The 17,139-nt window shown below is 35.6% G+C and overlaps 1 protein-coding gene and 1 long non-coding RNA gene across 2 annotated transcripts in view; one reads left to right on the plus strand and one right to left on the minus strand.

The window, feature by feature from the left end:
* LOC109069147 overlaps positions 1-17,139 on the plus strand; it is a 40,727-nt gene that overhangs the window by 21,195 nt on the left and 2,393 nt on the right. The gene's annotated exons all lie outside the window — the stretch shown is intronic.
* LOC109108787 (NADH dehydrogenase [ubiquinone] 1 alpha subcomplex subunit 12-like) lies at positions 15,776-17,102 on the minus strand. The gene is made up of 4 exons (XM_019121895.2): positions 16,946-17,102; positions 16,355-16,437; positions 16,178-16,265; positions 15,776-16,062 (listed from the first exon to the last, which is right to left on the minus strand). The coding sequence occupies exons 1-4, from the start codon at positions 17,032-17,034 to the stop codon at positions 15,882-15,884; spliced, it is 441 nt and encodes a 146-aa protein (XP_018977440.2). The 5' UTR covers positions 17,035-17,102; the 3' UTR covers positions 15,776-15,881.

Here is a 17,139-nt window from a genome sequence, read left to right on the forward strand (position 1 = left end):
CTGAATATATCCACATTTAACTGTTAACTTCTTGTTCACTACATGGGGTGATAAAGAAGGAGCAATAAAATATCAGTACCCAAATAATTTTAATATTTAATAATAATAGTTACGCTTAGCAAACTGCACAAATTATAATGAAGTAATACACCGAAGCTACTTTACTGTATGAGACTGTCATTACTTCAATAGGTTTATTAATGTTTCTCCCAGGGGAACTGTTACAATTATTCTCATCTGCCCTGCTGTGCTGCTAAATAATCTCATTTTATATGCACAAATCCCTGACTGTGAATTGTCACTCATCTAATTGCATTTAAGTGCAGAGGTCTGATGGTTGAGGTATCACGGGGGGTTAACAGTGTCAGAAATGGGCATGCATAAAACAATATAATGTTTCATTCATTACTTTTGTGGGTAGAATGGTACAGTTATGGCTTAAGTAATATGTGGTTATTGAAAAACACTGATGATTGCATTAAGTTTTTGTGTTAGTAATTGGACATTCTAAGGTGTGAAAACATTCAAAAATGCTTAACATGAAAAAATGTTGTAAACAACTAGCAAGAGCCATCTACAGTACTACCAAAAAAAGGGCAGCATTATAATACAAAGACAATATTGCAATTTTAAGTATTGTTTCCCATATTAAGAATGCTATGCAGAAACAGGGACACATCAGGGGTTCAACTGTAATTTTCAGCGTGACGCAGCTGACACAGAATAGAATACACTGTTTATGTGGATTTACATATCAGTGGATACTCTCCAGTATATGGTACCATGGTGATGCACAGGAGACGAATTGTTGAATAAAGTCATTATTTTTTTTTTTTTTTGCGTACAAAAAGTATTCTCGTAGCTTCGTAAAATTACGGTTGACCTCCTGATGTCACATGGATTATTTTACCGATCTCCTTGCTACGTTTCTTGACCTTGACCATGGAAATTACATTGCTGTCTATGGGAGGGTCAGAGAGGTCTCAGAATTCATCGAAAATATCTTAATTTGTGTTTTGAATGACATGAGGGTGAGTAATTAATGACAGAATTTGTCCCCACTGGATGCTACAAATGCCTAGTTTGTAATGGGTTTTATTGGTTTTGTCTCGTCGCACTGGGACACGGCATCACAGTATGTTAAGGGACATATTTTTTTCGTAAGTTGTTTGAGGTATTCGGCCAATCACAACACACTGGATAGCTGGCCAATCAGAGCACACCACGCTTTTCAGAATGATGAGCTTTGTAAAAATTGACACGTTTCAGAAAGGCAGGACATAGAGAAGAAACAATAATGTACAGTATGTGGAAAATAATGTGTTTTTTGAACCTTAAACCACATAAACACATTTCATTACACAAAATAATGTTCTTTTTTAAACAATGTCATATGACCCCTTTAATGGCCAGTTACATTTCCCTAAAACATTCCAATGAAGCCATAAGATTTACATATTTCTGTTTATTACATTTTCATAAATTGTTTTATAAATACATTATTAAAAAGTGTTTTATTAATAATATTATTAGGTGTATATTGTATTTTGTTTATTTTTATTATTTCTCATATAAAAGTACAATATAAAATAACAATAATACAAAGTTCTGTCATGAAACTCTAGATGGTGCAGGTCGATAGGCTCTAACTCAGTCTGATATATTCACATGATTATTCACATGGCACAGTGATTGGTTCTCGTTGCATCAGCAGCCAAAGACTTGCTGCTCAACATTTAAATTCTCGGCTAGTGTTTGCTGAAGCAGTTGCAGCACATTTCAGAAACCCTCCACCTTCCCCAGCTCCACCTGTATTGGTGTGCTATGGGGTGATTTCATGCATGTTATATGTGGGAGTTATTTCATATATGTTATATGTGCAGCAGCAGTATTTCTTACATGCTCACAGCAGCATGTGTGTGGATGTATTGGCAGTAGCAAGTCTCTGTACTTACTCTCCCGCAGCAGCAGCAGCATAGGATATCTATTCCGTCAAGACCTTACACATTAACATTGCATTATATACTACAATTCTAAACTGTCCTTGCTCAACCATGACCCGTTCTAGAACATTTAATCTCTAGCTGTTTTCAAAACAAATGGAAAGCATAAACTATTCACCAGAAGAAAATATATTGCTCTCACGGGCCTACTTTATTTCAAGTCTGTGAAATGGCCCTGCCAGTAACACCAGGTAGACACACATACTCACACACAGAGACTCAGGCTGATATAGGCCTACCTTTTCCCTTGATGTTCATCAAACTGAGCAGATAATGCAATAAGATCTTCACACACACAGTTCGAGACACACACCTGCTTATTCTTCTTGCACAAGCAACTTACACAATCACACCGGCACTCATCTTACTTGTGAAAGCTTGTACATACATTCATACCAGAACAAATAGTGCATTTGGAGTTCAACCTTCCTGTCTAAAATTAATTTGTGTGTATGTACAGACATGTAGAGAGATTATTCAGATATTTTACTGTAACGTTACATTAGCATTTAGACCCACTGAGTAGGCCATTACCATGTGACGTCAACCCAGCAGTGACCCCCAACCACTGACCCTCAAAACATGTTGGTCAATGCAACAGCAATAAGTGATTTTTAGGGGTAGTAAGTGAAAAAATGGTAATTCCATAAAGGGTCAATCTGCAAAAACATTTTTTAACAAAAAATTTTAACACATATAATATGAAACCTGTGCCGTTGTGTTATTATAAATACAAGATTTTTAAATTCTTTGTGTTGTTATTACTTTAACTTTAACCTTGTTATTAATGTATAAGATTGTTGTTATATGAATGGTTGCTAAAGTGTGGTTGTGTCATCATTTTTCTGAATCATCTTTAAGATCGAACCATTTTTACTCATTTTAATATTATAACCTAAAACACTCATACAGACATATGGAAATGAAGCTGTTTTACTGGCCTACAGACTGTATCTGCCAAAGATGATAAAATGAATGAATCATCACATCTGTCCTCCCATAAACTCACAACTGCTTCTGAGTCTGTGTGGATGTTTCTGAAATGCTTTCAATTCACAACGCCCACAGCATCTATTTTAAATAACTGGATGTAAAACTGTAAAACAGAACAATAACTAAAACAAAAGCGTTGCAACAAATCATGCATTTACAATATAAATATATAAAAATACAGCACATGTTAATGTTTTAAATTTAAATGAATATATAAATATATTAAAATTCTCGTTATTCCTTTATATTTAATATTGATATGAAATAAATTAGTGTGAAATACTGAGATATTTATATTCACTATATAAATATCAATTTTTTTCTAACCCTACATTTAAAAGAAAACTTTTAGAGTAAGAAAAATGTATGAATTTATGAATATTTATGAATCAGTTTTTACTTCTGAGGATGTTTCCAAAGAAGTTTTAGACAGATTTAAGTGACTTCACTTTTTTCCCCAATCTAAAAGTAATCCCATGTACAAATTCTTGAGTAGATGAATGTTTATGCAACAAGGTCAGTTTGTTCCCTTCTACTTCCGAAGACACTTTTGTTTCTGTTCCTAAATTACGTGTCCCCATCCACTCCCCATCACACACAAAGATGTCAAAGTGTGACAATAGGTGTTGTAAAGGCCATGATTTTTATTTTTAACAATCAGTGGAAAACCTAATCCATGAGAATGACCACAGGCTGTTTCTGTCTACTAAAAACAAGCCAAAACAGAGTCTAATAAATTGATTGATGTTGATCAGACAGAAACCACATTAAATTAACAACACAATAAATTGAGGTTTGGTAACAAGATAAAATGGAAAAAGGGAAAGGTTCAGTTAAACTGCGGTTCATTGTTCTGGAATAAACACTTCCATCTATTTCCATGTCACGCTGTGCAAATTGTTCAGAATCACATTAGCATTCTGTTTTCTTAAAGGGATAGTTCACCCAAAAATAAAAGAAAAAAATTAGTTCTAAAGATTTTATGATCTGAGCATGCTAGGTTTCAACATGTATAAGCAAAAATTAGATTTGAAACTTCAGGAAGGGAAGATTTTCAGTAAATAATACCTTGAATACAATTCATTGAGATTTAGATGACTTGAAATACAGTGTGGGCTATACTGTGCTTTTTTGTCCTTTTGAAATAAAAGTGAATGGGGACTGGGTTGTTTGGGAAATGGACAGCCCCATTCACTTTCATTTTATTGAAAAAAAAGCAGAATGAACATTCTTCAAAATGTCTTCTTTTGTGTTCCACAGAAGAAATCATATTAAATGGGTTTAGATGGCTTAACCTTTCAACCATTTCAACAAGGCCAAGTTTGTGTAAGTGTAAATTAGATTTAAAACCTACACAGGTGCCACAGTCTTGTGGACATCCTGAAGTCCCTTTACTTATTCTGTTCCCTTGTCTGATCCTTCATGTCTCTTCTTCATTGTGCTGTTAAATAAATGCAAAAATGCCAATGCTTTAAAGGTGCTGTATGTAAGATTTTGACTCCACTAAATCATAAAAATACCATAATATGTTTGCAGATATTTAAGAAACATGCTAAGTTAACAAACTTGTTTATCTGAAAAACAATGCTAGAGTCAGTTATTCTCCTTTGAAAATGTGCATTCCGGGCCGGAACGTGGGTCTTTGTTTTTGATTGTGTGAGTTAAGGGCTTGCAGTTTACCCAATTGTATTTTGGCATCCTGGGTTGCCAGTTGGAGGAAAACACAGTGTATTTCATTTCATTCATCGTCAAATGCGCTCGTTCCTGTTTGTGTCATCAATCTGGAAACCTGCGTGTGCGTCAAGTCTGAGGAGGAGGGGCCGGGTGAAAAAACCTTCTCCAATATTTAGAATTTGGACTGCAATACCTAGTTCAACCACTCGGTGTCAATCCTACATACAGCACCTTTAAAAACAGCCCTAGTCCCCATTCACTTTCATTAAATGGAAAAGAGCAGCATGAACATTCCTCAGAGATTCTCTTTTTTTTCCACAGAAAGGATCAAAATGATGGTTATTAGATGATGACTCACTTTTCATATCTGGGCGAAATATTTCTTTAGCAACAGCTACAACAGGTCAAGCTAGCTTATTAGTTACCCATCTTGAAATATCACTTGTTACCTTTTATCATACTGCTCCCTTCCCTCCCTTCCCTCTATCTCTATCCCTCTTTTATTGTACTTAGTTTATGCGCTCATACTTTTCATTAGTTGCTCCAACACACACCCACTTAGGTCTCTTTTGTCCTTTCCCTTGTTCTTGTCAGTGAATTAGTGCTGTGAACTGCAGAAAAACCTGAAAGACAAAGAGACTGAGAACTGAAAGATAAAAGAAAGAAAAATTACCTTCGCCCTTTTAGTTCACTCTGCCCCCCCTGCAGGACATGACATCACTACTGTGTAGTTTTGATCCTGTAAGGGTGAGATGAAAAGAGCTGGTATATGTATACACACAGGAATGCATCAGTTGGCCATCCTTTCATCTCAGCCAATAACTGCTATTTCTTTCATGACACATGCCAGGGTTGGTGTCAAAAGCTCATCCCTTATGACCAAGATCCAGAGAAATGGTTTTTTTTTTAACTTTCCATTGACAGCTATCATTAAATCCTTCCTTATTTATATATAAAGAATAGAGCATAACAACAAGCATCCACTTTAAAGGGATTGTACACTTAAAGGGATACTCCACCCCAAAATGAAAATTTTGTCATTAAAGGGTAACTAAACCCTAAACCAACTTTTTTTAGTTAATGATCTGTAAGAATGGGGCGTTATTAGTGCTGTTCATTGATTCGAGTAACTTTTTTGACATTTGAGTATAAAGTGTTTTAATTTACAATATATGGTGTAAAAATGTCTGAGTGCTGCCCTCTTCAGGTTGAACGGTGGCTACTGCAGTTGATTTTTCATATTGGATGTTTGTGGTGGTACATGACGTAATGGTGGCAGGTGACGTAAGCAGTTTCCAGCTCACCACGCCCTTGGTACGAGCTACCAAGCCCTTGACAGTATAAAACCATCTTGCTCCATCAAAATCACTGTAGCGGCTGCTTCCCTAGCATCGTCGGATGCCGATCGCGATGCGGGAGTTAAGACCGCAGTTTGAGCCAGCGGCTCGAATTGATATGGCTCAGGCCCTGGCCCTGTGTCCACAGACACCTCGACATCCTCCACTTCAGGTAAAGGTGGGGGAGAAAAGTCCTCTACTTCAAATGAACGCTCTGTTGTAAAACTACTTGCGTCACTACAGTCACTCTCCATTTTAGCGACTCTGACAGCAGCTGTCAATTAATCGGTTACTGCGGGTCTCAGGTTCACGCCCCACCCGCTCATCCCCGCCCTCGGTTCGTCCCCTCTATCGCCGCTGTGCTCTGCCCACTTCTCAGCATTTTTCAAATATTGCCAGTGGGTGGAGTCAGGCTCTGACCAGGGGGTTTAGTTACACTTTAATCACTTACCGCCATGTCATTCCAAACCCGTAAAAGCTTTGTTCATCTTCAGAACACAATTTAAGATATTTTGGATGAAAAACTGGAGGCCTGTGACTGTCCCATAGACTGCCAAGTAAATAACAGTGTCAGGATCCATAAAAGGTATGAAAGTCGTCGTCAGAATACTCCATCTGCCATCAGAAGTGCAATCTGGGTTATATGAAGTGAAGGGAACACTTTTTGTAAGCGAAGAAAACAAAAATAAAGACTTTATTCAATAATTTCTTTGTCAACAGTCTCCTCTGTGTCTCTCCATATCACCGTATGCTGTGTATACTTGTGGTGCGGATGATACAGAAGAGCATCACAGGCCTTCTGGTTTTCATCCAAAATATCTTAAATTGTGTTCCAAAGACGAACGGAGCTTTTACGGGTTTGGAACAACATGGGGGTAAGTGATTAATGACAAATTTTGACAAATGAAAAATTTTAATTTTAGGGTGGAGTATCCCTTTAAAAATTAAAAGAGAAGCTTGCAAGATAAGCTAGTCATTCCAAATCTGTTAAGATTTCATAATCGGTTAGGATTTTACAACTGCCATAGTCTGAGTGTGGATTAAGAAACCCACTACAGTTACCCACTATGGAAGAGACTGGAAGAAGAGTGGACCAAGATCACACCAGCACATAGTGAGAAACTAGTGATGTCTCACTGCCACAGATTTGCTGAAGTCATTCAAAGCATAGCCCTCTACAATTCCTACTAATTTCTGACAGCTGTATCTCTCCAAAATGTCATTTCCTTCCAGAATTTTTGTTGTAAACTTCTGTTTTGTGATTTTGTTGTTTGTGTTTTAGAATTTTTGTTGTTATTTTTTTTAGTGCTTTTGTTGTTTTTTTTATCATGTAGAACAGTGATATACTCACAGCTAATATTCCCTCAGATATTGAGCGCTGAAGATTAACATCTCCAGTGTTTGTGTGTGTGTGTGTGTGTGTTTGTGTGTATAGAAATGTGTGTGTGTGTATATATATATATATATATATATATATATATGTGTGTATATATGTATATATGTGTGTGTATGATATATAAAACTCAACAAAACAAGAAATGCCTCTTTTTCAGGAGACTGTATTTCAAGGATAATTTGGTAAAATTTAAAAAGCTTTACTCATCCCATTAAGCATTGCAGATTTATAAAATAACTGTACAATATAAAAATAATCACCGTAAGTCACTGGCTAAAAATGGTATGCAAAATATTTAAAAAAAATATATATTTATAAGTTGCTTATAAGTATAGATCTACTTAATTTCAGTGATTTCAGTTTCCATGTTAACAGTGATGCCTCTGCTTGGTGGATCAGATCTATGTTCAGCATTATTTAGTAGCTAGTGTTCCACTATAGTGTGAATTTATGTCTTCTACAGAAGAATTATCTCAGAGCTTACTGTCTTGAAAGGTTTGTTTATTATCTTTAAAAATCCTAGTTTTTAGTTCTGGAACCCTACTGTTGCGTTCTATTGTTATCAAGATCAAGAGCACTAGAATAAAACTGAAGATCTGATATGTCACGCAACCTTTTGCTCAGTAACTCTAATTCACACACATAAACATCACACACAGTCTCTAGAGGAGCTTCCATTGGAAGTCTTGCTGTCACATTATTAATGATTCATCTTCCTGACTACCATTCAGAAGTGAATTATTGATGAATACAGTCAGTGTGTGTGAAATGACCAAAGACTCAAGTCTAAATATAGCTCCTCTTTAATTGATGAAATTAACTTTCACAGGTCAGTGGGATTGTGATTCTTTGAATATGGACAGATTACGGATTTTGGATTTATAACGCTTGATTGATTTGTTGTCATTTTAGTGCTGACAATGGGTCTAGTCTCAGCTTACATAATCTTTAGCGCAAAAAAAAACACAACAGGAAGTTTCCACCTATGTTGCCCTGAAGAATTCCCATAAAAATCACAGCGTGAATTTTTCTCCTCCTTTTCATCTGTGCTATTCCTGTGACACACTGTCCTTTCTCAATTTGTAAAAACAAGCAAAAATTGCATTCATAGAAAGCCACTTACAATGGAAGTCTATGGAGAAGGGCATAACATATATATATGTATATATATATATATATATATATATATATATATATATATACATATATATATATATAGCTTATATATTTGGTTTACTGACCCTCATGTTATGCCAAACCTTTATGACGTTATTTACTTTGCAGAACACAAACATAGAACTCTGTATTTTAACATTTATCTCGAATACAAAACCTTGCCCCATAGAGTTCCATTTTAAGTGCATTACTGAAAACACAATTGTAGTTTGTTGTTATAACGAATGCATGATTATTTTCTGTGACAACATAGATACTGTTGATAGAACTTAATTAAAAATGTGCATTTTAGCACATTACATTTAAACAGCATGCAATCTAAACCAGCGGCGTGTAGATTACGCAGAGGATGTGTCGTACCAGGAAATTCCTAATATGGACAAAAGAGTCCAGCCATCGCTGTATGAAAACAGTTGTTTCCACAGAAGAACAGAAACGTTTGGAAACATGAAGACATTAAACATACGATTGCGAACATATATGGTTTATTTGTGTTTTTCAAGTCATCTCCAGGTAATAAATAAAGTATATGAAACAATGCAGTGCTAATTGACATAGTATTTATTACAGTATAACTGTTCTGCCTTATTATGTGATAAAAAAAAAGTGTTTGTAGTATATAAACTTTAACAAATCATTATTATTGATTATTGTCCGGCAGTTATCTGATTTCTAAGCTAATTAAAAGCTAGAAATTAGAGAAAAAATAAAGTTGCCTGTACACTACCAGTCAAAAGTTTTTGAACAGTAAAATTGTTAGTTTTTTAAAGAAGTCTCTTCTGTTCACCAAGCCTGCATTTTTTTTATCCAAAGTACAGCAAAACAATTACAGTACAATTTTTAAATATATTTTACTATTTAAAATAACCGTTTTCTATTTAAATATATTTTAAAATGTAATTTATTGTGATTTCAAAGCTAAATTTGTAGCATCATTACTTCAGTCACATGATCCTTCAGAAATCATTCTGATATTCTGATTTGCTGCTCAAAAAACATTTATTATTATGTTGATGTTAAAAACAGCTGAGTAGATTTTGTTCAGGTTTCTTTGATGAATAGAGAGTTCAGAAGAACAGCATTTGTCTGAAATAGAAATCTTTTGTAACATACATGTCTTTATCATCACTTTTGATGAATCTAAAGCATCATTGCTAAATAAAAGTATTAATTTCTAGCATTTCTTTTCTGAAAAATAAAAATTATACTGACTCTAAGCTTTTGAATGGTATAGTGTATAATGTTACAAAAGCTATTTTATTTCACATAAATGCTGATCTTTGGATCCTTCTATTCATCAAAGAATCCTGAAAAAAACTGTTTTAAATGTTGATAATAATAATAATTTTAAGAGGCTTCTTAACCCATTTAAGCCCAGCGGCAACTATAGTTGCTGCAGTTTATAGTTGTCATTTTCCTTTTGTAAGTATTTTTCTAGATGTTATCCATGTTTTATTTCTCAATGACATGCAAGTAAACAACCAAATAAAGGATTTCAAGAAAAAAATAAGGTATTCACTTCCTGTCACATGAGGCTGTCAACTTCCTACTCCTACTTCCAGGAAGCGTGGCGAAGGCAAACCCTCCCAAAGAAATGTAATTTTCATATTACTAATAATTAGTAAAAAAAAGTATTTTTTGTTGACATATCTCTACATAATCATGAAGGTCTCTAGAATCATCCAAACAAAACAAATCTTCCAGGAGATCTATAGTTTTTTGTATACTTAATCAAATGTTCAAGCGGCAACTATAGTTGCCGGTGGGCAAATAACTTGTAAGTACATATCATGGGGAAATGGGCTATACTGGGTTAACACGTTAATAAATCAAGGTTATTGGTCTTGTTTTCTGCCTTTTGCTTTCATAATATCCTACCTAAAACATAACTTAACCCTTTAACTGATATCTCTACTGTACAGTAGACCTTAATTTGATAGGGAACAAATATGTCAAAAGGAGGAGATGAGAGAGCAATCTTTCCACAGCTCTACTGCCCCACTCCTGTGTCTGCTTTTGCCAAGGGGTGTGGGAATTTCCAGTTTTCAAGTGACAGCAGCAGTTTACTAACTTCAGGCAGTCACACAAAAGGAAGAATGGAAAGATAAAGAGCTAATGCATGGGATTTATTGCTGTAGATTATCTTTTTCTCCCTTTTATGACATTATGTCTCGTAAGGGGCAAAATATTGAGGCCCCTTTATCCAGTTTGGATGCGTTTCATTTTAATTTGTCAATGACCCTTATTCATTTTATGACTAGTAGCTTATGATTCCATTGTAATGCTTATTTTTAATTAACTTATTGATACACAATATTCTGTTGTGTCACCTTAATGGCTGCTCTTTGTTCTGCACTATGTTCCACCCCTTTAAGACAAACGGATTTGTTGTGTTTTTATATTCAAGAGATTATAAGCTAGAAGCAACTTTTTGGAGGGTTTGCATCGAATGTTCTTCGACTTTTATGCATAATTAATTTGTTTATGAATAAAGATTGATCTGTTGAAAACAGTTATTTTGAGTTAGATGCCAAATGCTCTCCTCCTATGATTTTCAAGAAAATAAACTAAAACCTGGGGGAAAAAAATGCATGTTCACATAGGACACTATTAACATGACTATATGCATGAAACCAATCAGAAAAATTTGGGCACAAATGGGTTAAGTAGCAAATCCGCATATTAGTATGATTTCTGAAGGATCATATGACACTGAAGACTGGAGTAATGATGCAGAAAATTCAGCTTTGATAACAGGAATAAATTACAGTTTAAAACTTATTCAAATAAAAAACAGCAGCTATTTTAAATAGTAAAAATATTTCATAACATTACTGCTTTTGCTGTATTTTGCAGTCTTGGTTAGCAGAAGAGAATTCTTTATAAAACATTAAAAATCTTACTGTTCAAAAACTGTTGACTGGTAGGTTATATATAAATTACAGAAATGTTATATTGTAGTGTTCTGTCTATATGTATATATATATATATATATATATATATATATATATATATATATATATATATATATATATGTATATATAAACATTTCTGTCCCCCTCACTTCTGAAATAATGGCTATGCCCCTGATCTAAACAGACCATAAACAGACTTGACACTGTGTTCCTTGCACTTCCTGTGACTGAGTGAGGCTTTGTGGGCTCTGGAAAGCAACTGTATGAATTACAGTGTACAGTTTGCACCTAAAACCAGTCTTTGTGTTACACTGACACGAACACTGAGGACAACAGTGTAAAACTTGTCATAGTATGACACAGTAATATATGTTTCCAATATATCTTTCAGATACTTTCAAAGACGGTTGAGTGTGTAGCGTCCATCAGTCTATTTCAACAGGGAGTGGCCGGATTGGAAAAGCTATTTGTTTTGTAGCTCATCCTGTTGATGAAACCTCAACCCTATCCTAGAGGCTTTGTCTTCCTCTCTTTACAACCCTTCACTGCAGATAAAAAAAAGAAGATAAAATAGAGATGTGCTTTTAACAAGTATCTGGGCCAGTGCTAAATTTATCACATTAGGTGCCTCAAAATAAGGGCATATGGAAGCTCTCATAACATGATCCAGTGTTACAGTGAGATTCAAAATGCATAGCATAATTACTGTTCAGTAAAACTGACACCTTTCTGACCACACACTGCTGGAATAATAAGCCATCAACTGGTACAGACTCACCACATTTTAAAAACAATCGACTTTTTGTAGTAATTATGAGTAGCCACAGAGATGCTAGGATATTCTGGGTGGCTACTAGAGTGTTGCTATGCAGTTACTAGGGTGTAATAAGTTGGGGTTGAAGAGTGGTTGAGTGTTCTGATAGTTGCTATGAGGTCGTTTTATGAGAAATTACTATGATGGGTGTAGTGAATAGTTGCCAGGGTGTTGTTAGGGTATTCTGATAGATGCCAGGGAAATATAGAGTTGCTTGAGTGTTCTGGGTGTTGTCAGGGTAATATAGAGCCCAAGTGTTCTGGGTGGTTTCTAGGGTGATACTATGCTGTTGTTCAGGTGTTAGGTGTAGTTGATGTAGGTGATGTTAGTGGGATTCGGGGCGGATGCCACGGTGATATACGGTTGCCCAAGTGTTATGTGTAGTTGCTCTGGGTGGTTGCCATGATAATATGCAGCTGGGTGTTTGTGGGAGGTTTCCAGGGTGTTGCAGGTGTTGGTGGTTGTCAGGGTAATATACAGTTGCCCAAGTGCTCTTATTTATGCTAGAATTTAATTTTCACCAGCAAGTCCATATGTAAAGCATGTCAGATTGTAATTGAGAGACCTGGCGTTTATATGACATATGAATACACCCCCATATACACTACGCTAACAGCTGCTATTTCATGGGGGTATGAAAATTTAAACCACTTGGCGGTGTGAAATGACACCATGCTAATGTGCATATCCATAATTCATTACCTCAGTCCATTTTGCAGTGAACTTGTGTGAGTGAGTGTGTGTGTGTGTGTGTGTGTGTGTGTGTGTGAGAGAGAGAGAGAGAGAACTGGATAACAAAACTAGACACTGTAAATTAGAAGTCTGTTTTACACAGATGAGTTACAAATTCTGACTTATTAGCGTGTTAACCATAAGCTGCTGGTGTCATGCACACATTGACGTCCTCTGCTGACAGCACAATTTGCTCTTGTGTTTTTCTCGTGTGAACATTAAGGGTTCTTAGAGTACTGATACTTTTTTTGCATTTATCTGCAGGCACAGGCACGGATGTATTAACACTATTTGTGTGAAACTACTAATTGTGGCTGGTAGTGTTTACATTGTCACGTTACACTTGTAAACTTGTAAGCTTGTGGTGATAATGCTGCAGCCTTATAAAAATAAGTACTGCGGTGACATCATGGTATCAGGTGATAGTACCATGGTACTTCAATATTGATTACCATATTCATCTACCATGGTATTTAAACAATATTCCAAGGCACTTCAAACAGTGCAATAATATTACGATTGTACATGTTTAACCCTCAAGTATCCTTCGTATAGCAGCCCTTTATTGGTCCTCTGTGGACAAATTTCTCAGGTCTCAAGTGTGATCCCAATTGTTTTTTTTTAATAAACCTTATATGACTATCTTCGATCAAATAAAACCATACGCAATATTTGTGAATTTTGGTGCTTTTTTAAAAAAAAATGTATTTACTTCGAAAAGTACCTTTTTTTTTGGTAAAATATACTTTTTGGCTATAGTACTCAGTGGCTGCATATAGGCTGAAATCTATAAACCATTGTAACGAACTTAACCTCTTAAGTTTCCAATTAAAAATAGTTAAAATTGTAGAATAATAATAATCAAAAAAAGACATGTGTTGGGTGAGACTATACAAAGATGCCAAAATATGCTTACAAACAATTTTTTTTCTAACAAAAAACAAAACAAACAAACAAACAAACAAAAAAACATCAAATTTCAATACTTCGAAAAAGTTAAATGGTACCAAGTGATACCAAACAGGTAAGAATAAACAATAAACCTAGTAAGTATCATATTTTTAGATATGTTTTGTTTGGAGTCATCAGCAAATCTTGCAGTAGGACTTTGATCTGACATTGAAGAGTGTGTGTGTGTGCGTGTGCGTGTGCGTGTACACTCCAGTCAGCTCTATGACCCCTAGAGTAGATTCTAGGGCTCATGGCAGATTGGCACATAAAAGGCTCAGTTATTGGATCATTCAATTCTTTGTTTTTGTATGTGTGACTTTTATTTATTCAACAAAATCAATAATTATAATAATAATAATAAACAGGGGCCAGTTGCATAAACATACGCTATGTTAAGACTGTGTGTTTGGTATTGTTGTGAAGTATTAGGTTTTGGACACAATGATATTAGTCTCCCTTTTCTGATTTAAAATGGGCCAATCTGCATTTTTGTTATTGACTTTAAACAGTTATGACCTACTTAGAAGAAAACAAATAGGCTAAAGTTTTAAGACTAGTCTAAGCAGTTTATGCAACAGGCCCTTGCTCTGTTATATGCTTTGTTTGTGTGTGTGTGTGTGTGTGTGTGTTCAGGTGGCAAATTTAGGAAAATTAGACAAGTCTTGTACCATTCTGATTAAGGAAACTATTTTTTATAAAAACAAAAACAAAATGATTTTGCCCACATTTGTCCCAAAGGATGCTTGAGGGTTAAATCGACAAGTACAGTGAGCCTGTAAAATGTGCAGATTTGCTCTCACTCGTTGAAGGCCCTGTGTTTCTTAATAGGAAGCAGCTGTTTAAAGTTTGCGCACTGGTTTCAGTTTTCAGTGTCAACTGTGAGCTTTGAGCTGAACAACATTCCCTCAAAAACAGAATCCGAAAAACATAAGACCCGCGCCCTCTGCTGGTCAACCACTGATTCACCTGACTTAACACTCACCCTGCGTTTGGAAAATAAGTCTTTCCATTGGACTACAGGCCCCTAGAAAGAGACCTAACATTACCTAACATATTATTTACACTTAGCTTACTCTTTGACCAGAGAGAGGTTATGTTCACCACATCACGCTAAAATTTCTCTAAAAACTGATCCCTCATCATTGAGCCACACAGGAAATCATGCAACTCGGGTGTGATGCCATAGTGAACCGCTTCCAGCTGCAGTTTACTTGACCAGAGCTCATCTTACTTTACTGTGCATGTTTGGTCATATTGCTCATTATTGTTTTTGCATGTTATTCCAAATAAATTATTTACTAGTAAAAAAAATAAAAATAAAAAAAAAGACCAATATCAATCAAATGGATGCTTTTATATTTCTTCACTAAGTGTTGTAGATGTATTTTTCTAATGTTATAAAATGTTTATTTTAATTAAATGCTGTTTTCATCAAAAAATTATAAAATAACGGGGGGAAACCATGATTTCCAAGAACTATTTAGCAGTTTTTAACTGATAATAAATGTTTCCCGAGCAGCAAATCAGCATATTAGAATAGTTCTGAAGGATCATGTGACACTGAAGACTGGATTGATGACGCTGACAATTCAGCTTTGACGTAACAGGAATAAACAGAAAATAGATAGAAACAGATATTTACTGTATTTGTGATCAAATAAAGCCGTCTTGGTGAGTATAAGAGTTCCTCTGAAAGGGGGTCAAACCTTTGACTCCCCTGTAAAAGTAATGCTCAATTTTCCAAATGTTTATGAACATGAATTTTGAAGTCACTCAGACACAAAAACATTTGTTTTAATTTATTGATGATTATTAAGCTACAATTTACAGAATGTTCCAATCAGCAGAAGTGGTCAGAGGTGGTAAGGGAACACAAACAGGATGAGGGGATTATTTCTCCCCGGCTTTTGGTGGCACCCACTCGTGGATCTTCTTGCGAGTGGTTGAGTAGGGTACGTAGCAGTTCAGTGTGCCACTGTTGTTGAACTGATGAACTTTGGCCAGGAACTTCTTGGGTTCTGGAGGGTGAGTGGTGGGGGGGTCATCCGTCATGCAGTGCAGCCAACGGTGCCTGAGAAAACCATCACAGAGAGAAAACAATTGATTCAGTAATCATATAATATTAAGTGCAAAAGGTAAAAAACTACATCCATGGAAACACCATACCAAACACATCTATATATTACCATTCGGCAGGGACCATGCTGCCATCAACATCCCACAAAGTGTTCTTGCCGTTCATCTCTGTCGTGTAAATCACCCATCGGTGACGACCTGAGAGCCACAAATTGAAAAATACACATCCATAAAGCATAAAACCCAGTGAATTTGTATAAAGACATCAAAAGTATGTACATCCATACCGAAAAAGTATCTGTTGTCCTCATAGTATTTGTTGCCGTATTTGTCAATACCCACCAAGGCTCCAGTCTTGATATCATTCACCCTGACAAAGACACATTTTTAATCAATTATTAACATATTATATATGCATAAAAATGATTAATATATAAATATCAATAATAAATTCCCTAAAATATGTAGTGCATGTCCAAAAATAGTGTTACATTCCTAGTAATAGTAATAATGATTTAAATTAATAAAGATACAAATAAAAAGATTACATCATAACACTCATTAGCTCTTGTTCTGTACGACAATGATTGTTTTTAATATATAGTTTCGATGTATGTGCACGTAAAGATCTCAATGTTTAAATAAAATATTTTTCTGTCACTTACCTTGTTGTATTGTGATACCAGATGCAATATAAATATGCGAATTTAAATAATTACTCCAGGAAGTTATTTTAGCATTCTCACATATATCTGACTGTACCGTCACTACCGGAGAGGTCATTGCTTTGGCTTCAGTGTCTTACAGTTTAACACGCTGCATTTTACAGCGCTGTTTACATCAAAAGCGATTAAATCTGTTTGACTCGAGTGACCCACCTGAAGAGCTGCAGCAGGAAGCCTTTAACACCGCCATGACCGCTGAGCTGACCCGCGGCCCGTCGCACTAAATTCATGTACTCCGCCATAGCTGACGGACTCCAAACACTGACGGACTGTCACGCGACTGTACCGTTCCCCCTGCACACCATCACGCGCGTTGGGTTCCGCCGGCACGTTTAGAAATAATCCTA

This window comes from Cyprinus carpio, chromosome A4 (genome assembly GCF_018340385.1).
Source record: "Cyprinus carpio isolate SPL01 chromosome A4, ASM1834038v1, whole genome shotgun sequence".
Classification (NCBI taxonomy): Eukaryota; Metazoa; Chordata; class Actinopteri; order Cypriniformes; family Cyprinidae; genus Cyprinus; species Cyprinus carpio.

Excerpts from the sequence above, each read along its gene's own strand:
- LOC109108787 (XM_019121895.2), bottom strand. The coding sequence starts at position 17,034 with ATGGCGGAGTACATGAATTTAGTGCGACGGGCCGCGGGTCAGCTCAGC. Across the intron at positions 16,266-16,354 it reads GGACAACAGATACTTTTTCG|GTCGTCACCGATGGGTGATT; the intron begins GTATGGATGTAC and ends TGTGGCTCTCAG. Across the intron at positions 16,063-16,177 it reads AGCATGGTCCCTGCCGAATG|GCACCGTTGGCTGCACTGCA; the intron begins GTAATATATAGA and ends TGGTTTTCTCAG.